The sequence below is a fragment of the Gymnoscopelus microlampas genome (assembly GCF_963454915.1).
Source record: "Gymnoscopelus microlampas genome assembly, chromosome: 17".
NCBI lineage: Eukaryota > Metazoa > Chordata > Actinopteri > Myctophiformes > Myctophidae > Gymnoscopelus > Gymnoscopelus microlampas.
In genome coordinates, this window is record NC_139954.1 from 3,859,459 (window position 1) to 3,884,311 (window position 24,853).

The window sequence follows — 24,853 nt, forward strand, 5'->3', positions numbered from 1 at the left end:
CCATATTGATTGTATAAGGTAGGACAGTTTTTCCAGATTTTGAGTTTTATATCATGATTTGATGTGATTGTGCTGTGCTATTACATGCTCAATGACTGGGGCACCATTTCATTTTCTTTTTACTAAATTTTTATCCCGCGATTTTGTAACCCTTATTTTTCACCCGGTGCAAATTTTATAAGTGGTACTGGGCGCTACACTCCCCTCACCAGCCTAGGGAGGCCAGGGCCGAGCTCATTCCCTAGTTTCCCTAGTTGGACGTAGCGTGTGAAAGGAATACGTTATTCCAACCAGTTCCCTTCCCCTCCATCAAGCGCAGGACCTTCTAGCTGTGAGGCGACAGCGCTACCGACTGCGCCACCGTGGGGCACCATTTCAATTACCTTTCTTATTGTCTCCGCCAGGCCGAAGTGGAGAGTATGTTTTACCCTCCGTCCGTCCGTCCGTCTGTGAACACCTAACATTGGTCAAGCTTCACGTGACATCACAATATGTAATACAAATAGGTAAGACAGACTTAATCAGGAACAGTACACCTCGCCTGGCGGAGACCTGTGCTCCGAAGAGCACATTTTCTAGTTTAATATCGGTTAACTGAGGCAAAAATACTTTGCATGTTTGTTTTATGAATTGTGACAGTAATTGTTACAATTAATGAAATGGCTATGATCATTATTAAGTTGTATTACATTATTCAATTGTGATGTGATCTGAATCAGAATCAGCTTTATTGTCACATAACATGTTTACACTACAGAAATGAAAAAGTGGGTGAAATATTTTTTTCTGTTTTTATTTCCATAGAAAAAATTAAAGGGAAGAAGAAGGGGGGCAAGGGGGCAGAGAGATCAATCAAAGACGCAAACAAATGATCAAACATATTTACACATAGTACCTGGGGTAAGATATAAAGGTGCGTGAGCATAGCATCAGATGTAGGCTATACTGTACATGCTATACTATGGAGGTGACATTAAGGTCTTTCAAGTATGTCAATCAATCATCAAACCATTTCAATAATTTGAATTATATGCTGGTTAACTGAGGGATGTATTTTGTATGATTTATGACTAATAATTACACCTAATGTAAAGACTATGATCACTATTATGTCATATTACATGATTAAGAGTGTGATATGATAGCAAATTAAAGCCTGTGCAAAGCCCTATAGCACACACACACACATATGTGCAAGATGTTTTATTACTATGCTATAAGCCTAATGGATTATTATCAGGAAAGGGAAATATAAGCTTTGATCTCTTAACATTCCTATTTGGGATGTGTGGAAGAATTTATTCTGCAGACACAATTCAACTTTAGTGTCACATCACATGATTACAGATGTAGAAGAGTGGGTGAGATTATTTTTGTACAAGCTTTCAACATCTAGTTACAGGAAGAGTTCAAATAGAGAAAGAATATAGAAGAAAGGAACACGTAAGTAAAAAAAAAAAAAAAAAGACTAAACAGTTAGGAACAACTGTATGCATCTATCTCTAGAAGTATACTGTTGACCAGTGACTCCAGGAAACAACACTGATGATGTGTCCAAGTCTGTGCATCAGTAGATGTTTTGTTAACTGGAATACTCTGGGAGTACCAGTGACCAATGGGTGACGACCACGAAGAGTGTGGTGACATCTGGAGAGACAGAGGACGGTCGGAGAGACGGCAACCCGGGTTTGGAGAGGGTTGGCAGCCCAAACCACTTCTTCTGAGGGGAAGAACCCAAAGCAGGCTACATACTGAGGTAAAACCTGCAACATTCAAGAGGGTTTAGAAATCCATCAAGGCAGAATGAGATGTTTGAAAGCGCCAACGACGACACAACGCGCGGAAGTCACTTCTGGTCAGACGCAGGAGGAGCCAGGCCCGGAGGCAACCCACAGTGCCCAGAGCCTCCTAGTGTCGCCAACACCTGCTGCCAACAGCTCACCTGCTACCCTAAGCCCCCACGAGACAGTGGGGGCAGTAGCATGCCACTTGGACACAGGTCGGGGTCTGATCAGCCTCGGTCGGGTTGCCTGAAGGAGGGTGCCTGTTGCAAGACCCGAAACACCCAGTGACTCAGGAAACAACACTGATGATGTGTCCAAGTTTGTGCCTCAGTAGATGTTTTGCTAACCTATATAACATGTGTTAATATACCAACAGAGCCATATCTGCAGACAGGACTGATGACAAAGGATTATGGGTGTGTTTTTATACCTTCTTGTGGCCTTAGATCTTGGCACACAATAATATGAAATCTTGTGATTAGTTACACTATTTTAGGTCAGCCAGCCTGACCCATTGTAATTCATCCATTACAATCAATCTATCTTACTGAACTGTTTCCTGTTTCCCAGAACATTCTGGTTCAATAACTTTGAAATAACTTGTGATAATCTTACTGTGTCACAGCAGTGGTGGAAAAAGTACTCACAAGTTTTACTTTAGTAAAAGTATCAATATTGCAATATAGAAATTCTCCGTTACAAGTAAAAGTCTGGAATTCAACATTTACTTGAGTAACAGTACAAAAGTATTGGTATCAAAATGTACTTAAAGTAGGGTACCAAAAGTAAAAGTACTAAAATGTTTGAAAATAGCAGATCTAAAAGCTCACAACGCGTCGTGATGCGACGCGTTGTGAGCTTGTAGATCGACTATTTTCAAACAGCCTATGTATACAATAGGGCTAAAGTGCTTAATGTATGTTTTATGATATAATAATTGATAATGTAAAGTAACTAGTAATTAAAGTTTTCAAATAATTGTAGTGGAGTAAAAGTACAATATTTGCCTCTGAGATGTAGTGGAGTAGAAGTAAAAGTACTGAAAATTGGAAATACTCCAGTAAAGTAAAAATTCCTCAAAACTGTAATAAGTACTAGAGGTGTAACGATATAGTAACTGCATCGAAAAATCGTTTTGAATTTTCAACAATATACTATATCGACATGCAAACAGCAAAATATCGTATCGTTTGACTTTGTATCGTATCGAATCGTTTTGCAATGCAAATAATCAATTTTATGCAATACTAAGTACTTTTAAGAAGAAAAAAGAGAAAGAGGGATTCATATCCAGTATCCAGGTATTTCTTTTTCCCACAGAATTTTTGGGTAAATAAATAGTTACTACATCGATTTTAAATCATTGAATCGAATCGTATCGTTCTAAATTAAGCTGTCCTGTATCGTTCATGTATCGCATAGACTAAATCACTGAATCGAAACGTATCGTATGTATCGTTCTAAAGTAACCTGTATCGTTCATGTATCGTATCGACAACCAAGTATCGTGATACGTATCGAATCGTTGTTAAAACGTATCGTTACACCCCTATTAAGTACAGTACTTGAGTACATGTACTTAGTTACTTTACGCCACTCTGTCACAGTCTGAATATACCATACAGTCTGAATTTATCATAGACATATTGATATAGTTACATAGTTTGAAAATTATATGGGTAATAACATTTAGTTTAATACAAGGCATGTGTTGCATCCTGTAACATGGTATATGTTAGTTTATGTTGTATCCTGCATTTCTATGAGACGTGATCAGACCTGTGCAGCATCAATGTGCCCTGATGAAAGCTGTGATGGATGTAGGGCTGCAACTATCCATGACTTTCTAAGCAATTCATCTAGATCGATTTTTTGATTAATCAAATAATTGTAATAGTTTGTTTCTTAATGGGTTTTTTTCTCAACAAATTGATTAAGGACATCAGCCCTATGTTATATTATGTTGCACAACAATGTTGTGTAAGACTTGTGAAAATAGCTGATCTACAAGCTCAAAACATGTGACGTGTTGTGAGCTTGTAGATCTGCTATTTTCAATATTTTTGGATTTTACATTGGTGGGAAGATTTTGCCTATAATGAATGACATATCCAAAATAGGGATTTATTATTAATTGGTTCATTTATTAAATTAATGATTAACAATGTTTTCATGTACGAAAAATGAATGATTAACAATTATTTCATGTACGAAAAATTAATGATCAACAATAATTTTTTTGTAATCATTTAATTTGATTTAGTTGGATGAACTGCTTTACTCCTAGGTGGATGTTCTCTTGTCTACAGGTCTGGAAGGCCACATAGCACTGTTACTATCAGGGGTCTTCAACGTTTTCAGGCCAAGGACCCCCTAGCTGAGAGAGAGATGAAGCAGGGACCCCCTCTATATTGTATAAAATTGTGTTTCAGATAAACGTTTGCTGCTTTTTTCCCTCTACACCTATAATTCTTTGCCAAAAAATAGCAGATCTACAAGCTTGTAGATCTGCTATTTTTGGCTAAAGTTCTCATCAGAAAAGGGATGCTAGGGTCCAAGTGGTTAATGTGAAAAAATATATATATATCACAAAGATTTGGCGGACCCCCTGTAGTAACTCTGAGGACCCCCTAGGGGTCCCGGACCCCCTATTGAAGACCCTGCCTGCGGTATATAAACAGTGGACAGTACCCGAGACCAACGGTAGGGGGCAGCAACACGCCAACTGGCGTCTAGACAGAGTGGTCGTCAGAAGAAGAACATACCCACAATGCAGTAGTGAAAACAACATGGTGTGTTGACTGACTGTTGTTGACACTTTAAAACACCATAGATTTATATCAAAGTAAAACACAAAGACAAGTAAAAACGTGTCGTTTCTAAACAGTGTCGTCGTTGAGCAGCAGGAGGACGTTTGTTAGCAGCTCAACCACTGAAACACAGCAGGTAAAGATCAACTCATTCATGTTGGCTTTCATTTGTATTTATTTACTCAATATGGAATATACATCTAATAGGCTCTATTCACAGCAGCCATAATATGAAGACATTCACAGGTGTTACCAATGATACTAATGAAGGCTCTGTTCCATTCTGGTCAAACAGAGTCAGGGTGCTGATATTGTGCATGTTGGCCCACTGGAAACACTCTGTTACACCAGTGGGTCTAAAGTTGGGGTCCAGGGACCCTCATGGGCTTCCAAATGGCCCCTTATGGGTGTGTAACTCTGAGAGTGTACAAATTAATGGTCCATTTGGTTCCATTTGTACACTCTGTTATGGGGGTCGTGGAAACCACTGTGATACACTAAATGGAACAGAGCCTTCATTAGTATCATTGGTAACACCTGTGTTACTTGCTAGATTATAATTCATGTGATCATAAACTTATTTATTTACTCAATATGGAATATACATCTAATAGGCTCTATTCACAGCAGCCATAATATGAAGACATTCACAGGTGTTACCAATGATACTAATGAAGGCTCTGTTCCATTCTGGTCAAACAGAGTCAGGGTGCTGATATTGTGCATGTTGGCCCACTGGAAACACTCTGTTACACCAGTGGGTCTAAAGTTGGGGTCCAGGGACCCTCATGGGCTTCCAAATGGCCCCTTATGGGTGTGTAACTCTGAGAGTGTACAAATTAATGGTCCATTTGGTTCCATTTGTACACTCTGTTATGGGGGTCGTGGAAACCACTGTGATACACTAAATGGAACAGAGCCTTCATTAGTATCATTGGTAACACCTGTGTTACTTGCTAGATTATAATTCATGTGATCATAAACTTATAACAACCAGTACTCAAAGCAGCTATACATACATTGTTTTGCTACATATATTGTTGATTTAACTATTTTCAATGTAATGGTTAATCTCCATATAAGCAATGAGGTGCAAACGTCACTTGTACATGAGTAGCCTTGAATCAAGACGGTCATCGGTCATAATGATATGTCTTGTTGGAGTTATTTCAAAATAGTCTTTGCACTTTCACACTTTGGGTCCGTACTAGCCATGGTTCACATGACGCTCGTCTGTCATGGTATGACAGTCATGTTTCAGGGCTAGGTCCGGTTTCAAATATAAAGTGCTTATCTCATGGCCACGGAGGTTGCAATTATGTTCGGGGCCGCAGAAGTTGGCGTATCTTCCGTATTGTTCAATAAATAGCATTTTAATCCGATCTGTGTCAGCTCTCCGTATTTTTCAACTGCGAGTCCCTATTGGTTGCACTCTTAATACGTTATAACTCTATGAGAAAAATGGCCACCGATCAGGATTAAAATGTTGATTTCCACAGAGCACCACAGGGGGAGATCTACGCTATCAAGGGAGATGGCCTCCAAAACATCATTAACATGGTCAGAGGAACAGCAAGGGATGGACCAGAGACATGGACTGTTTGATGCAATGCTGCAACCTGTAGTAAAGTTGTACAGGATAGGTATGTAGTGTTTTATTTACAACCTGTAGTAAAGTTGTTCAGGATAGGTACAGTATGTAGTGTTTTATTTACAATCTGTAGTAAAATTGTTTAGGATAGGTACAGTATGTAGTGTTTTATTTACAGGTATTTAAACTTATAACACCTTTCCTTGAACAAAGACACAACTTACAACGAAGAAAGTGACGTTACAACTCAATAATGAAGAGTTGTATTGATTGATTGATTACTTTATTAACACGATTTCTACTACAGTGCATGTAGTACAGTCAGAAGTTATGATAAGTCCTTATTCAATTGCTTAATTTCAGACCAGTGTGTGGAGTCCAGACTGCAGGTGAAGATGAACTCTCCAGACTCAGCCAGGGACATTTCTATTAAACAGGAGGAACCTGAAGACCACCAACACCTCAGTACGTATTGTCACTATACGCCATTATCTCGGAGTTGTTTTTCTCCTCGCTGAACGCTGTTTAACAGAAACCGCGAGTACTGCAAAATGGAATGTCGCCGATTGAAACGGTCTTCTCTGGGCCACTCACACAGCTACCCTGTGTGTCTACAAACAGTTTAACGCGCGATCATAAGGTATTTAGCGAGGTCTGTGGCGACGTGAAAAAAACAACAATAAATCGCTGGCACTGGTGAGTACATTATGATATTAAACTCTGGCATGGAATGTGCTAACATGTTTTATTCTCATTACAATATCCAAAAGCAGGTCCTCTTTTTCACAAATGCAAAAACTTTTTCACAAATGCAATACAAAAGAAAAACTGCACCAAATTGTAAATTTTTCTACAGAGTGGCCGTAGACCAAAGCATCTAGAACAGGGTTTGTCTGTCACACTGCTCAAGCCGCTAAGTGCATGACGTCATGAAACAGAAGCACATGAAAGCCTGACATGCCTGGTAAAAGTTTGGTAGTAGGTTAAAACTATGAAAACGGATTTTATGGCGTGCTTCTGTAGCTGGTGAGAGGTCTAGACATGGGTCTTTTAGTCTGCTCTGTGTGAGATAACAGATCTTTGACAAGCTTTTTAGAAGCTTCTTGATTTGAGGTGTAACCGCTTCAACCCTAGCATCCCTGTAGTGGGGGGGCATTTGAAAAAATGCTGATCTACAAACTCAACGCGTCTTAAGAGATTTGGTGTAGAGGGAAAAGAGAAAGGACTAAGTCCAGAGTTGACCCCTGCTCAACAATAGTGTTTGTTAACTAAGCATGTTTTGCACTCTTTCAGAGAATATCCGTGGTCGTAATGGGGACATAGTTGACAATAGATGCCAAAAAATAAATACATACATAATTGTTGAGAATTTTTCCAATCTTAATTACTTCCTGTCATACAAAAACATAACATGAGATTACATCGGTGGGTATCTAGGTAGCCTTGAGAACCAATGATTCCCGAGCCATGTGGCCCATAGGGCAGGAGCTTATCTCCTGTTTCTGTGGCGTGAGGTGGCTTGATGTACAAGTATATCCCCCAGCCATGATGTACACAGGGACTTACCCCCAATCCAACCCTTGATGCCGAGTGCCCAGCGGGGAGACATTGCGTCCTATTTATAGTCTTTGGTATGACCCGGCCGGGGTATTGAACCCCGACCGCCGAATCTCAGGGCGGACACTCTTAACCATGCCAATGAGCTGGGTTTTTAATCAGCGGGTACTAACCAATTTTAACATATTATAATAAGCACTTGTCAAGTAGTCTTTCAAACATCTTTGATTCATTAGCCTATGCTAGATACTAGAGGGCAGTGTTACTCTGTTGAATCTGAACAAAGAGGGTGGCTGAATAGTGCGTTATTGTGTGTGTGTGTGTGTGTGTGTGTGTGTGTGTGTGTGTGTGTGTGTGTGTGTGTGTGTGTGTGTGTGTGTGTGTGTGTGTGTGTGTGTGTGTGTGTGTGTGTGTGTGTGTGTGTGTGTGTGTGTGTGTGTGTGCGTGCGTGCGTGCGTGCGCGCGCGTACAATAAGAATATTGTGTAACTGGAGTTGTTACCTGAAAAAGGAAAACATGAACATTTAGGATTAAGAGGGAACATTTTTTTTCAGAGAGAGATTGACATTATATTCATAATATATCCACATAATATTCATGCTGGGCAACTTGATGTGAAAAAGGTTATTATTCATAATCAAGTGCTCTGTGAAAAAAGTAACTTGCCCAGATGACAAGTGATTCACACAATAAGTTACTCCTTCTCTCATGTCTGTTATTTGTTGAAGTTTATTATAAAAGGATGTTCTGTTCTTAATGAATCCTAATCTCCTCTGGGATTTCAATTGTTTCTTTCCAGACTCTGTGGAGTCCAGACTGCAAGTGCAGATGAACTCTCCAGACCCAGCCAGACCCGTTTCAATGAAACAGGAGGAACCTGAAGGCCAGCCAGACCTCAGTAAGTTTCTCCCTTTTCCAGCTTTATTTGTCTTTAATTGTCATGTACAACAGTTGCTAGCTGCACTATTCGCAGGGACATTATTGTGCTTCAACAGTGTGGAACCAGACATAATTAAATGTGATATAGAGGTAATAGTAGTAACAAATTGGTCATATTGTGTTGTGGTGCACATGAAACATTTGATCTGCGTTGTGGATTCATGAAGTTCCAGACCCCTTCTCTCTCTTATTGACAGTTTATTCTGGTGAGAATACACACAAGTCTCTGGTCAGTCACTTCTTTTGGTGTAAAACCCGAGCCTCAGCACGTCTACAACAGAATTAACAAAGTGACCAAAAGTAGTTTGTTGTAAACAGTATATTGTTCGGTTTGACAAAACGACTAATTGAAAACATGTGCAAAGCATCACTGCTTCATGTAGGTACATTTAGCATGTTTAGGACAAACAGTATTCATCACGGTATCACAGTAAACATGCAGACTCTTGTTGAAAATAATAGTGCACTGAGGAACACATCTTTGGGCAAATCTCATTTAGACTGGCACCGCTCTAACATGGACGCCCATGTTGACCAATGAGGTGCTGCCCACGCCCACTAACCAATAAGAAATGCCCTTACTTAGGGAGCAAGTGGAACCCACTAACACACACACACACACACACACACACACACACACACACACACACACACACACACACACACACACACACACACACACACACACACACACACACACACACACACACACACACACACACACGCACCACCATAGTACTTCTTGAACAGTATTTCTTGTTGCTCCTCATCTACCTTCTGGACACCAAAATGTTTCCAAACAAATGCATTGCTTTTACTCTTCTTGTTGACCAAAGGCTCTCTTTCATCATCTTGGCTACATCTGAACTAAAGATGTCACAGTCTAACTGAGATTAAGTTTGGGATTATAGGGAGGAGGATCGCTAATCCGTACTTAATCTACGTATGAACATAAATTGTAGCTTGGGGATGTAATTGGTGAGATTTCTACCCTAACAAATCAATGTCATTATCTTTGCATTCAAGGTTCATATGTTAGATAATACACTCTAGTTATTAAAGGAGGAGTTCACCCAAAAAAAGACTTATTTTCTATCAATTACACACCCCATGAAGCCTTGATTTCATGGATTTATTTTTGTTTTTGTGGCATTCCTAAGACAATAATTTGATGACCGTGTGTATTTCCGGTAGGAGACACAAATAATGTACTTTGTGTCTCCTACCGGATACATTAGCCGGTATGAGACGGGAATCAAATTATTAGCTTAGGAATGCAACAAAAACAAAAAAGAATCCATGGATTCAAGGCTTCATAGGGTGTGCAATTGATAGAAAATAAGTCATTTTTTGGGTGAACTCCTCCTTTAAAGTCCTTATTCACTTGCTTCATTTCAGACCAGTCTGTGGAGTCCAGATTGCAGGTGAAGATGAACTCTCCAGACTCAGCCAGGGACATTTCTATTAAACAGGAGGAACCTGAAGACCACCCACACCTCAGTATGTATTATCATTGTACGATAATTTTGGTAGAAAATATCATGACAATAATACAGGGGTCTTCAACAGGGGGTCCGGGACCCCTAGAGGGTCCGCCAAATCTTTGTGTGATATGATTTTTTTTACCTTAACCACTTGAACCCCTAGCATCCCTTTTCTGAGGAGAACTTTAGCCAAAAATAGCAGATCAACAAGCTCACAACGCCTCGTGCTGCGAAGCGTTGTGAGCTTGTAGATTGGCTATTTTTGGCAAAAAGGTGTTTGGTGTAGAGGGAAAAAAAGAACAGACCAAGTAAACAAAAAAAGTTGAATCTGAAATACAATTTTATACAATATAGAGGGGGTCCCTGCTTCATCTCTCTCTCAGCAAGGGGGTCCTTGGCCTGAAAACGTTGAACACCCCTGCAATAACATCCAGATATTATAGGACCACAATGGAAACAAGTCCCCATGACTTTGTGTGCCTTTTAGCCTAAATGTTTTACCGTACCTCCATGCTTTTTACATTGTTTGACTAATGAAGTAATCAATCAATCAATCAATCAACATCCATAGCCATCATTAAATATGTAATACTACAGAGCGGCCGTAGACCTTCTTTTTTGAGGCACATAATTTACTTTTAAGATATCGTTTGGATAGAATTTAGTTGTTTAACTTCATATATGTGGTCAATTAATCATGACCGAGCCTATTTAGAAATAAAAATTCAGAGAACCGGCAGGGGCGGGCAGTGACACGTATGTATCCGAATAAAGCAACCTATTTTCGGCATAGCCCCTTCAAAAGTCCCCTTGCGTCATACTTGGCTGGGGATGGGGAAAATGAGCTGCTGAAGGGAAACCAACTGCTGATTGGCTGAAGGGGTTGTCAGTCAACTGTACCAGGAGTCTGTAGACCAGACTCCTTCCTGAAATCAAATGCAAATGAGATTTCCGGAGGGAGGGGGGTTTACCAGGCTAAGATACTAGAGGGCAGTGCCAATCTGAACAAAGAGGATGGCCGAATGGTGCGTTATTAATTATGTTATAAACAATGCATTAACTGGTTCCAAAAGCATTTGAGGTGAGAAATAGCCAATGTAGTAACATACACTCGATTCAGCTCTGCCTTGTTGCAGTGTGCAACGCAACGAGTTAGACATATGTACGCTGTATGACTGTTTTAAACACTCAGTTGTGATCGGCTCAGAGCCACCCAGCCCCCGTTTCACTGGGAATTACGTTAAGATATGGTTGCAAAAAAATACATTTCAGCTGGTCTTTAAGTGGTTAACAACATTCAAATAAGTATATCTCCTTCAACTATCTCCAGATTTCAGTGCAGTTTATGTCACTTGAAAGCTTACAGTCTGCACTTTAACAATCTGTACAAAACTGAAACATGACCATGACTTAAAGTACATTCTATTAGATGTGGAATAAAACTAGCTTGGTCTACTGGCAGCATGCACAAGAAATGTTGCGCTGATCGGCACGGTGGTTTGTGAAACTAGCCCCAGACACACAGACAGATTCACAGACTCATTTATAGACAAACAGGTCATACAAACCAGTTTTTGTAGATTTTAATTTACTACCCATTAACCATCACCAGACATGTTAAACTTTCATATTTGGAGGTGCTTCTGTTTCATAACGTCATGCACTTAGCGGCATGAGCTATGATTGGTCTACTTTGGAGGTGACATACATACAGTACATACATACATACATACATGCATGCATGCATACATACATACATACATACATACATACATACATACATACATACATACATACATACATACATACATACATACATACATACATACATACATACTGTAGATACAGACACATCCAGTTGTAAATGGCTTGGCCCAACTTACTCCCAAATCAGAGCTCACATATGAATTGAACATAAAGACAAACCCTGTTCTATACGAAACTCATTAGCGTTCTCTATGAATAGAAGAAAGTGTATCTGAGCCTGTCTTGCATCTATTATTTTGGAGTGCCGCTTTTTCCACTTTGGTGGTATTGTTTTTAATGTACCTGTTCTATATGGTTTGGCCTATGGCCAAATTTCCTCTTTCGGGAACCAATAACAAAGCAAAGACGACACACAAGCCCTTGTAGACGCACAGTCAGAAACTGAGCCATTTTGGGAGTTTCTGTATACCTGAGAGTGTACAAAATTGAACCAAATGGTCCCTTACTTACATGTCCATTTGGTTCCATTTGTACACTCCATTGTTAAAATGTACACAGGGACCCCTCCAGCATTCATTTATAGGTTCCCTGGGCAGTAGACTACAGCTGGCTTAGGGTTAGGATGGAAACATGGCGGATGGAAATGTTTATTTACACTTCAGGAATCCAGTGTTTACTATTAGGGCTGTGAATCGTCTGCTATCTCAAGAATCGATTTGATTCCGATTCTTGGGGTCACGATTCCGATTTGTATCGATTTTTTCAAAATAAACGATTCTCGATTCAAAATCGATTTTTTTCGATTTTTTTTTTTTTTTTTTTGATTCAAGTGCGATTTTTTCCGATAAGATTCAAAACGATTCTCGATTCTAAACGATTCTTGATTCAAAACATAGGTTTTATCAACTGATAATAATGTAAACACACAAAGGTAAATCCAAGATCCTCCCAAAAAAAAAAAAAAAAAAAAAAAAATTGAAAATCGATTTTTTTTTTTGAAAATCGATTCTGAATCGTCCAACATGAGAATCGCGATTCGCATTCGAATCGATTTTTTCCAACACCCCTATTTACTATCATGTCCTATTTCTGCTCCTAGACATCCTGCACATGGTTGTGTGTAAAGAGGAGGTTTCTCAACAGAAGAGGAGCGCCAGTCAGCACCAGGAGGAACCAGAGCCTCCACAGATTAAAGAGGAACAGGAGGAGTTACTTCAAAGACCAGAGGAGTCTGATGGGTCAACGTTGACATTACTAGCAGTGAAAGGGGACGTTTATGATGAAGACATCTCTTCACACTGCTTTGAAATTGAAGTTGAGCTTGAATCTGAAGTCACTGAAGACAGTGATGATTGGGAGGAGACCAGTGGAGGTCAGTCAGTGTTAAACACAGGGAAAGGGCTTACATAGGTGTGGGAAAACTGGAATAAAAGAGGTCTATGAAATCAGAAATGTTAACAGGGAAGCCATAAGTTGTATTTGTGCTCACCATTTTTAACCAGCCTCTCCCCTTCTCTCTTCCTCTCTCTCTCTTCCCCCCCCCCCCCCTCTCTCAGCAGTGAGGTTCCAGTCTTCCCAGACTCAGTTCTTTTCCTGTTCTGAGTGTTCATACTCCTTCACATCTCAGCTCTTCCTCCATAAACACATCAGGAGTAAACACAACAACCTCTACCGGCAAATGCTGAGGAATGGACAGATCACCTCATCAGCATGTCAGCAAATAAACAGCTCTACAACCAGCCCGAAACAAGGAGATAGACCTTATCACTGTACGTATTGTAACGAGACTTTCATTGAGTGTGGTCACCTGAAGGTACACCAGCGTATCCACACTGGAGAAAGACGTTTCCACTGTAAACATTGTGACAAGAGTTTCAGTCAGTCAGGTAATTTGAAAATACACCAGAGTGTCCACACAGGAGAAAACCGTTTCCACTGTAAACATTGTGACAAGAGTTTCAGTATGTCAGGTAATCTGAAAACACACCAGAGTGTCCACACAGGAGAAAAACGTTTCCACTGTAAACATTGTGACAAGAGTTTCACTACGTCAGGTAATCTGAAAACACACCAGAGTGTTCACACAGGAGAAAAACCTTTCCACTGTAAACTTTGTGACAAGAGTTTCAGGAAGTCATCTGACCTGAAAAGACACAAGCGTATCCACACAGGAGAAAAACCTTTCCACTGTAAACTTTGTGACACGAGTTTCACTCAGTCATGGCATCTGAAGACACACCATCATACCCACACAGGAGAAATACCTTTCCATTGTAAACATTGTGACAAGAGTTTCATTCAGTCATCTGACCTGAAAAGACACGAGCGTATCCACACTGGAGAAAAACCTTTCCACTGTAAAAATTGTGACAAGAGTTTCACTCAGTCAGGTGACCTGAAGACACACCAGCGTATCCACACTGGAGAAAAACGTTTCCACTGTAAACATTGTGACAAGAGTTTCAGTCAGTCATCTGACCTGAAAAGACACGAGCGTATCCACACAGGAGAAAAACCTTTCCACTGTAAAAATTGTGACAAGAGTTTCACTCAGTCAGGTGACCTGAAGACACACCAGCGTATCCACACTGGAGAAAAACTTTTCCACTGTAAACATTGTGACAAGAGGTACACTCAGTCAGGTTATCTGAAAACACACCAGCGTATCCACACAGGAGAAAAACGTTTCCACTGTAAACTTTGTGACAAGAGTTTCAGGAAGTCATCTGACCTGAAAAGACACGAGCGTATCCACACTGGAGATAAACCTTTTCACTGTAAAATTTGTGACAAGCGTTTCACTCAATCAGGTTCCCTGAATAAACACCAGCGTATTCACACTGGAGAAAAACCTTTCCACTGTAAACATTGTGACAAGAGTTTCCGTGAGTCAGGCCACCTGAAGACACACCAGCGTGTTCACGCTTGAGAAAACTAATTGTCACTGTTAACAGTGTGAGAAGAGTTTCAGTCAGTTAAGTGCTCTGACAAGATATCAGTGCATTCACACCAAGGGGGAGAAAAAAACTTTCCACCATAAATCAGCTCACTGGGAGGATCAAATTAAACGCTGCATGTTGTCAGGGAGTTAGATAGACGAGCACAAATATCATGGAGATTTATAATGCTCCTGTCAATAGAAGTTTCCATTAGGACTCATCTTGTGGAGTCATTCTCCATCTCTTTTGTTTTTCTTATTTTAAAACAATACAATCAGTTTAAGTCATTCTCCATCTCTTTTGTTTTTCTTATTTTAAAACGATACAATCAGTTTAGTGTTTATGGTAACTTTTTGTCTTTCTTTTTTTACTTAAAGGTATTTCAAAGGTATCTCAAATGATTGTGGTGTTATTTATTTATATTATAAATGACCAAGTAAACCATATTGATTGTAGTCTTTACAGATTTTGAGTTTTATATCATGTTTTGATGTGATTGTGCTGTGTGCTATTACATGCTCAATGACTGGGGCACAATTTTTCTTTTTTTTACTAAATCTTTATCCCACGATTTTGTAACCCTTATTTTTCACCCGGTGCCAATTTTCTAAGTGATCCTGGGCGCTACACTCCCCTCACCAGCCTAGGGAGGCCAGGGCCGAGCTCATGCCTCTTTCAATGCATGAGAGCCAACTGACCTTCTTGTCACCTGACAGGGGGGAGTTTCCCTAGTTGGACGTAGCGTGTGGAAGGAACACGTTATTCCAACCAGTTCCCTTCCCCTCCATCAAGCGCCCCGGCTGTCATGGGGGAGGCAGTATAGCGACCAGGATTACTACGTGTTTTTGTAACTACCCTGAGAGACACGGGGGGAACATGCAAACTCCACACAAAGTAGGCCCTTTCGCCAACCCCACCTAGGGTATGGGCACTGCTGACGCGGAGGAGAAGACACGCCCCCAGTGCCCACAGCGTCCCCAGCGGGAATCGAGCGCAGGACCTTCTAGCTGTGAGGCAACAGCGCTACCGACTGCGCCACCGCGGGGCACCATTTCAAATATCAGATAACTGAGGCAAAAAGAGGCAGAGGTGATGATTGACAGGCAAAATCCCTCAGCAAAGATTTATTTTTTCATTGCAGTTGAAAAGGCTTTAGAAAAAGAAAAACACCTGCAATGGCTCACTAGAGTGGAATTTTCAGTTAAAAGTTTGTATACACGTTTCAAGGACCATGACAAAGACTTTTAATGTGTTATAAAACTGAATGTCATGAAAGCTTTAAGGTCTGTCAAGTATGTCAATCAATCAATCAAACCATTTCAATCATTTTAATTATATGCTGGTTAACTGAGGGATGTATTTTTTATGATTTATGACTAATAATTACACCTAATGTAATGACTATGATCACTATTGTCATATTACATGATTAAAAGTGTGATGTGATAGCAAATTAAAGCCTGTGCAAAGCCCTATAGCACACACACATATGTGCAAGATGTTTTATTAATATGCTATAAGCCTAATGAATTATTATCAAGAAAGTGAAATATAAGCTATAACATTCCTATTTGGGATGTGTGGAAGAATTTGGTTTGCAGACACAATTCAGAATCAACTTTAGTGTCACATCACATGATTACAGATGTAGAAGAGTGGGTGAAATTATTTTTGTACAAGCTCTCAACATCTAGTTACAGGAAGAGTTAAAATAGAGAATAGAGAATATAGAAGAAAGGAACACATAAGTAACAAAAAAAGACTAAACAGTTAGGAACAACTGTATGCATCTCTAGAAGTATACTGTTGACCAGTGACTCCAGGAAACAACACTGATGATCTGTCCAAGGCTGTGCATCAGTAGATGTTTTGCTAACTGGATTACTCTGGGAGTACCAGTGACCAGTGGGTGACGACCACGAAGAGTGTGGTGACATCTGGAGTGACAGAGGACGGCCGGAGAGACGGCAACCCGGGTTTGGAGAGGGTTGGCAGCCCAAACCACTTCTTCTGAGGGGAAGAACCCAAAGCAAGCTACATACTGAGGTAAAACCTGCAAATTTCAAGAGGATTTAGAAATCCATCAAGGCAGAATGAGATGTTTGAAAGTGGCAACGACGACACAACGCACGGAAGTCACTTCTGGTCAGAGTCAGACTCAGGAGAAGCCAGGCCCGGAGGCAACCCACAGTGCCCAGAGCCTCCTAGTGTCGCCATTCTCGCCAACACCTGCTGCCAACAGCTCACCTGCTACCCTAAGCCAAGGGTCTTCAATGTTTTCAGGCCAAGGACCCCCTAGCTGAGAGAGAGAGATGAAGCAGGGACCCCCTCTACATATTGCATAAATTTGTGTTTTAGATTCAACTTTTTTTCTTTACCTAGTCTGCTCTTTTTTCCCTCTGCACCTATATACCTCTTTGCCAAAAATAGCCGATCTACAAGCTCACAACTCACTTTGAAATAACTTGACTTACAGTCTGAATTTATCATAGACATATTGATATAGTTACATAGTTTGAAAATGATATGGGTAATAACATGTTTAATACAAGGTATGTGTTGCATCCTGTAACATGGTATATGTTAGTTTATGTTGTATCCTGCATTTCTATGAGACGTGATTAGACCTGTGCAGCATCAATGTTTCCTGATGAAAGCTGTGATGGATATAGGGCTGCAACTGTCCATGACTTTCTAAGCAATTCATCTACAGATCGATTTTCTGATTAATCAAATAATTGTAATAGTTTGTTTCTTAATGTTTTTTTTCCCAACAAATTGATTAAGGACATCAGCCCTATGTTATATTATATTGCACAACAATGTTGTGTAAGACTTGTGAAAATAGCTGATCTACAAGCTCAAAACATGTGACGTGTTGTGAGCTTGTAGATCTGCTATTTTCAATATTTTTGGATTTTACATTAGTGGGAAGATTTTGCCTATAATGAATGACATATCCAAAATAGGGATTGATTATTAATTGGTTAATTTATTAAATGAATGATTAACAATTATTTCATGTACGAAAAATGAATGATTAACAATTATTTGTTTGTAATCATTTAATTTGATTTAGTTGGACGAACTGCTTTACTCCTAGGTGGATGTTCTCTTGTCTACAGGTCTGGAAGGTCACATAGTACTGTTACTATCAGGGGTCTTCAACGTTTTCAGGCCAAGGACCCCCTAGCTGAGAGAGAGATGAAGCAGGGACCCCCTCTATATTGTATAAAATTGTGTTTCAGATAAACGTTTGCTGCTTTTTTCCCTCTACACCTATAATTCTTTGCCAAAAAATAGCAGATCTACAAGCTTGTAGATCTGCTATTTTTGGCTAAAGTTCTCATCAGAAAAGGGATGCTAGGGTCCAAGTGGTTAATGTGAAAAAATATATATATCACAAAGATTTGGCGGACCCCCTGTAGTAACTCTGAGGACCCCCTAGGGGTCCCGGACCCCCTATTGAAGACCCCTGCGGTATATAAACAGTGGACAGTACCCGAGACCAACGGTAGGGGGCAGCAACACGCCAACTGGCGTCTAGACAGAGTGGTCGTCAGAAGAAGAACATACCCACAATGCAGTAGTGAAAACAACATGGCGTGTTGACTGACTGTTGTTGACACTTTAAAACACCATAGATTTATATCAAAGTAAAACACAAAGACAAGTAAAAACGTGTCGTTTCTAAACAGTGTCGTCGTTGAGCAGCAGGAGGACGTTTGTTAGCAGCTCAACCACTGAAACACAGCAGGTAAAGATCAACTCATTCATGTTGGCTTTCATTTGTATTTATTTACTCAATTGGAATATACATCTAATAGGCTCCATTCACAGCAGCCATAATATGAAGACATTCACAGGTGTTACCAATGATACTAATGAAGGCTCTGTTCCATTCTGGTCAAACAGAGTCAGGGTGCTGGTATTGTGCATGTTGGCCCACTGGAAACACTCTGTTACACCAGTGGGTCCAGGGACCCTCATGGGCTTCCAAATGGCCCCTTATGGGTGTGTAACTCTGAGAGTGTACAAATTAATGGTCCATTTGGTTCCATTTGTACACTCAGAGTTATGGGGGTCGTGGAAACCACTTTGCTACACTAAATGGAACAGAGCCTTCATTAGTATCATTGGTAACACCTGTGAAGGAAGTGATAATATGGCTGCTGTGCATAGAGCCTATAGGCTCTATGCACAGCAGCCATATTGGGAATGGATTGGGCCCCCTCCTTCCTTCACAATACACATGTGTTACCAATGATACTAATTAAGGTTCTGTTCCATTTAGTTTGGCATAGTGGTTGTCTTATTTTCAAGTCTTATTTCCCATAACTTTGAGAGTGTACAAATGGAACCAAATGAAACACTCCATTTTGGAACCAAAATGGAGTGTTTCTAGTGAGCCAACATGCACGATATCAGCAGTGCACCCTGACCAGAATGGAACAGAGCCTTCATTAGTATCATTGGTAACACCTGTGAAGGAAGTAAGAAGAGGCCCAATTTCTTTCCAATATGGCTGCTGTGCATAGAGCCTATTGCTGTTATTTCAAAATAGTCTTTGCACTTTCACACTTTGGGTCCGTACTAGCCATGGTTCACATGACACTCGTCTGTCATGGTATGACAGTCATTCTTCAGGGCTAGGTCCGGTTTCAAATATAAAGTGCTTATCTCATGGCCACGGAGGTTGCAATTATGTTCGGGGCCGCAGAAGTTGGCGTATCTTCCGTATTGTTCAATAAATAGCATTTTAATCCGATCTGTGTCAGCTCTCCGTATTTTTCAACTGCGAGTCCCTATTGGTTGCACTCTTAATACATTATAACTCTATGAGAAAAATGGCCACCGATCAGGATTAAAATGTTGATTTCCACAGAGCCCCACAGGGAGAGATCTACGCTATCAAGGGAGATGGCCTCCAAACATCATTAACATGGTCAGAGGAACAGCAAGGGATGGACCAGAGACATGGACTGTTTGATGCAATGCTGCAACCTGTAGTAAAGTTGTACAGGATAGGTATGTAGTGTTTTATTAACAACCTGTAGTAAAGTTGTACAGGATAGGTATGTCGTGTTTTATTAACAACCTGTAGTAAAGTTGTACAGGATAGGTATGTAGTGTTTTATTTACAACCTGTAGTAAAGTTGTACAGGATAGGTATGTAGTGTTTTATTTACAGGTATTTAAACTCATAACACCTTTCCTTGAACAAAGACATAACTTAGAACGAAGAAAGTGACGTTGCAACTAAATAATGAAGAGTTGTATTGATTGCTTGATTACTTTATTAACAAGATTGTTACTACAGTACATGTAGTACAGTCAGAAGTTATGATAAGTCCTTATCCAATTGCTTCATTTCAGACCAGTGTGTGGAGTCTAGACTGCAGGTGAAGATGAACTCTCCAGACTCAGCCAGGGACATTCCTATTAAACAGGAGGAACCTGAAGACCACCAACACCTCAGTACGTATTGTCACTATACGCCATTATCTCGGAGTTGTTTTTCTCCTCGCTGAACGCTGTTTAACAGAAACCGCGACTACTGCAAAATGGAACGTCGCCGATTGAAACGGTCTTCTCTGGGCCACTCACACAGCTACCCTGTGTGTCTACAAACAGTTTAACGTGCGATCATAAGGTATTTAGCGAGGTCTGTGGCGACGTGAAAAAAACTAAAAAAACAACAATAAATCGCTGGCACTGGTGAGTACATTATGATATTAAACTCTGGCATGGAATGTGCTAACATGTTTTATTCTCATTATTACAATATCCAAAAGCAGGTCCTTTTTTTCACAAATGCAAAAACTTTTTCACAAATGCAATACAAAAGAAAAACTGCACCTAATTGTACATTTTCCTACAGAGTGCCCGTAGACCAAAGCATCTAGAACAGGGTTTGTCTGTGACACTGCTCAAGCCGCTTATTGCATGACGTCATGAAACAGACGCACATGAAAGCCTGACATGCCTGGTAAAGTTTGGTAGTAGGTTAAAACTATGAAAACGGATTTTATGGCGTGCCTCTGTAGCTGGTGAGAGGTCTAGAAATGGGTCTTTTAGTCTGCTCTGTGTGAGATAACAGATCTTTGACAAGCTTTTTAGAAGCTTCTTGATTTGAGGTGTAACCACCTCAATCGTAGCATCCCTGTACTGGGGGGGGGGGGGGATTTGAAAAAATGCTGATCTACAAACTCAACGCGTCTTAAAGGGGAAGACCACTCATTTTCAACATTGAATCAGTCATGTGATCAGTGACATACGCACGGTGTACTTTTGGCTCCGCCCCCTTAGTACTTTTGGCTGAGGGGGCGGAGCCAAAAGTACACCGTGCGTATGTCACTGATCACATGACCTCAATCAATTATCCTTTTCTAGGCAACATAGAAGGGGGGGGGGACTTTTTTCTTATTTCCACACAACAGCTCTAAGGTGTATTAAAGACATAGTTCAATGTTGAAAATGAGTGGTCTTCCCCTTTAAGACATTTGGTGTAGAGGGAAAAGAGACTATAGTTCAGAGTTGACCCCTGCTCAACAATAGTGTTCGTTAACTAAGCATGTTTTGCACTCTTTCAGAGAATATCCGTGGTCGTAATGGGTACATAATTGACAATAGATGCCAAAAAATAAATACATACATAATTGTTGAGAATTTTTCCAATCTTAATTACTTCCTGTCAAACAAAAACATAACATGAGATTACATCGGTGGGTAAGTAGGTAGCCTTGAGAACCCATAGGGCAGGAGCTTATCTCCTGTTTCTGTGGCGTGAGGTGGCTTGATGTACAAGTATATCCCCCAGCCATGATGTACACAGGGACTTACCCCAATCCAACCCTTGATGCAGAGTGTCCAGCAGGGAGACATTGCGTCCTATTTATAGTCTTTGGTATGACCCGGCCGGGGTATTGAACCCCGACCTCCCAACCTCAGGGCGGACACTCTTAACCATGCCAATGAGCTGGGTTTTTTAATCAGCGGTTACTAACCAATTTTAAAATATTATAATAAGCACTTGTCAAGTAGTCTTTCAAACATCTTTGATTCATTAGCCTATGCTAGATACTAGAGGGCAGTGTTACTCTGTTGAATCTGAACAAAGAGGGTGGCTGAATAGTGCGTTATTAATTGTGTGTGTGTGTGTGTGTGTGTGTGTGTGTGTGTGTGTGTGTGTGTGTGTGTGTGTGTGTGTGCATAGACGGCGGGTGAGCAAAAAAATGCGGTTTCTGGATTCTGTTAGTTTATTTGGGTTTTTTGGTTACTTTATTTCGGTTATAGGGTTAGGGTTAGTTTTTTTCATTTATATTTTTGCCTGATTTTACTGATTTATTATAAAAACAATTACTAAATAATGCTGTGTAACTGGAGTTTTTACCTGAAAAAGGAAAACATGAACATTTAGGATTAAGAGGGAACATTTTCTTTCAGAGAGAGAATTACATTATATTCATAATATATCCACATAATATTCATGCTGGGCAACTTGATGTGAAAAAAGGTTATTATTCATAATCAAAGTGCTCTGTGAAAAAAGTAACTTGCCCAGTTGACAAGTGATTAACACAATAAGTTACTCCTTCTCTCATGTCTGTTATTTGTTGAAGTTGATTATAAAAGGACGTTCTGTTCTTAATTAATCCTAATCTCCTCTGGGATTTTTATTGTTTCTTTCCAGACTCTGTGGAGTCCAGACTGCAAGTGCAGATGAACTCTCCAGACCCAGCCAGACCCGTTTCAATGAAACAGGAGGAACCTGAAGGCCAGTCAGACCTCAGTAAGTTTCTCCCTTTCCAGCTTTATTTGTCTTCAATTGTCAGATACAACAGTCGCTAGCTGCACTATTCGCAGGGAAATTATTGTGCTTCAACAGTGTGGAACCAGACAAAATGAAATGTGATATAGAGGTAATGGTAGTAACAAATTGGTCATATTGTGTTGTGGTGCACAACACAATATGACACACACGTTTGATCTGCGTTGTGTTGTGGATTCATGAAGTTCCAGACCACTTCTCTCTCTTATTGACAATTTATTCTGGTGAGAATACACACAAGTCTCTGGTCAGTCACTGCTTTTGGTGTAAAACCTGAGTCTACAACAGAATACAACAGAAACGTGACCAAAAGTAGTTTGTTGTAAACAGCATATTGTTCGGTTTGACAAAATGACTTGAATTGAAAACATGTGCAAAGCATCACTACTTCATGTAGGTACATTTAGCATGTTTAGGACAACCAGTATTCATCAAGGTATCACAGTAAACATACAGACTCTTGTTGAAAATAATAGTGCACTGAGGAACACATCTTTGGGCAAATCTCATTTAGACTGGCACCGCTCTAACATGGACGCCCATGTTGACCAAGGTTCAAGGTTCAAGTTTATTAGTGTCCCCGAGGGGCAAATTGGTTTGCAGCATATAGCATCAGTGCAGTACAACAACATTAAAACAGACAATAAAAAACAGTAAAAAGCAGAACAGTAACACATCCGTGGCCGATACAGAGAGTTCACATTAGGTCATAAAGAGCAAAGTGTAAGGTGCAATTCAGTCCAGTGTACATGGCCATTGAAAAGGAATACGTGGACACAAGGAGACTGCTTGGTTCACGTAATAACTAAAGGCTATCTCCTCCTTGGCTTCTCCATAACAGAGTTCAGACTGCCGATAGAAATAGGAATGAAGGACAGTTTGTGCCTGTTTGTTGTGGCACTGGGGGTCCGCAAGCGACGGCCCGAAGGAAGGAGTTTGTACTCATTGTTAAGTGGGTGAGCGGTATCTGAGCGAATGGACTTGGCTTTTTTGAGCACTTGTCTGTTAAAGAGAAGTCCAAGGCTGTTCATATTTGTACCAATTACCTTGGAGGCAACTTTCACAATTCTACCAAGGCAATTCTTATCCTTGACACAGAGATTACCAAACCAACATATAATAGAAAAGGAAATGACAGACTCTATGTAGGCACTGTAAAACAGTTTCATCAGTGTTTTGTCGATATTGAACTTAGCCAATTTTCTCAGACAGTATAGGCGTTGCTGGCCTTTTTTATACATCATGTCCGTGTTGAGGTCGAATTTCAGTTTATCATCGATTATTGTGCCCAGATATTTGTAATTTTTTACAATATCTACTGTCTCTCCGTTGGCCAGGCTCTTCCGGGGAGATTGTGGGGACTGTCTAAAGTCAATGCAAAGCTCCTTAGTTTTTGAGACATTCAACTTTAAGAAAGCATTGTCACACCATGACAGAAAATCATCGAGCACTTGCCCATGGCCATTTTCTTCATTGCCAAGCAGGCTGACAATGACCGAGTCGTCAGCGTACTTGACTATGAATGAATTATGGAAATGGCTAAGGCAATCGTTGGTATATAGAATGTATAGGAAAGCAGATAACACACACCCCTGGGGCGAGCCAGTAGAGGATGACAGAAGACTGGACAGTGTATTATTGACTCTTACACATTGTAATCGATTGGTAAGAACGTCGAGGATCCAGCCCACCAGGCATGGGTCCAGACTGAAAGTGCTCATTAGTTTCTCGACCAGAACATGTGGCTGGATCGTGTTGAACGCTGATGAAAAGTCAACAAAGAGCAACCTGGCGTGGTTTTTCTTTCCCTCTAGATGTTTGTGCACCAGATTGAGTAGAGTGGCAATTGCATCTTGGACGCCTCTGCCTTCCCTATAAGCAAACTGAAGAGGGTCTAATAGGCTTTCAGTTTTTGCTACAAGTTCTCGCTTGACTAGCTTCTCAAACTGTTTCATAACAAGGGATGTAAGGGCCACAGGTCTGAAATCATTTAGCATTTTTGGGTTGCTGTTCTTGGCAACAGGGACAACAGTGGACTGTTTCCATAGGAGTGGTACGTTCTGTTGACTAATGGACATATTAAATAAGAAGTAGAAAAGGGGACCAAGCTGGTCGGCGCAGGTCTTTAAGAGGCGACCTCCGATGTGGTCAGGGCCTGCGCTTTTCTTAGGGTTGCATTTGATCACTTGATCACATCCTGTTCCTCGAAAA

General features: G+C 40.4%; 1 protein-coding gene across 1 annotated transcript; it reads left to right on the forward strand.

Annotated features, from left to right (window-relative positions):
• Positions 1-4,646: 4,646 nt before the first annotated feature.
• LOC311065186 (uncharacterized protein) lies at positions 4,647-24,476 on the forward strand (the record flags this gene model as incomplete). Its single annotated transcript, XM_084085403.1, has 6 exons — positions 4,647-4,730; positions 6,094-6,237; positions 6,549-6,650; positions 10,080-10,181; positions 22,505-22,603; positions 24,472-24,476. The coding sequence occupies exons 2-6, from the start codon at positions 6,129-6,131 to the stop codon at positions 24,474-24,476; spliced, it is 417 nt and encodes a 138-aa protein (XP_083941529.1). The 5' UTR covers positions 4,647-4,730; positions 6,094-6,128.
• Between the last annotated feature and the right edge of the window lie 377 nt (positions 24,477-24,853).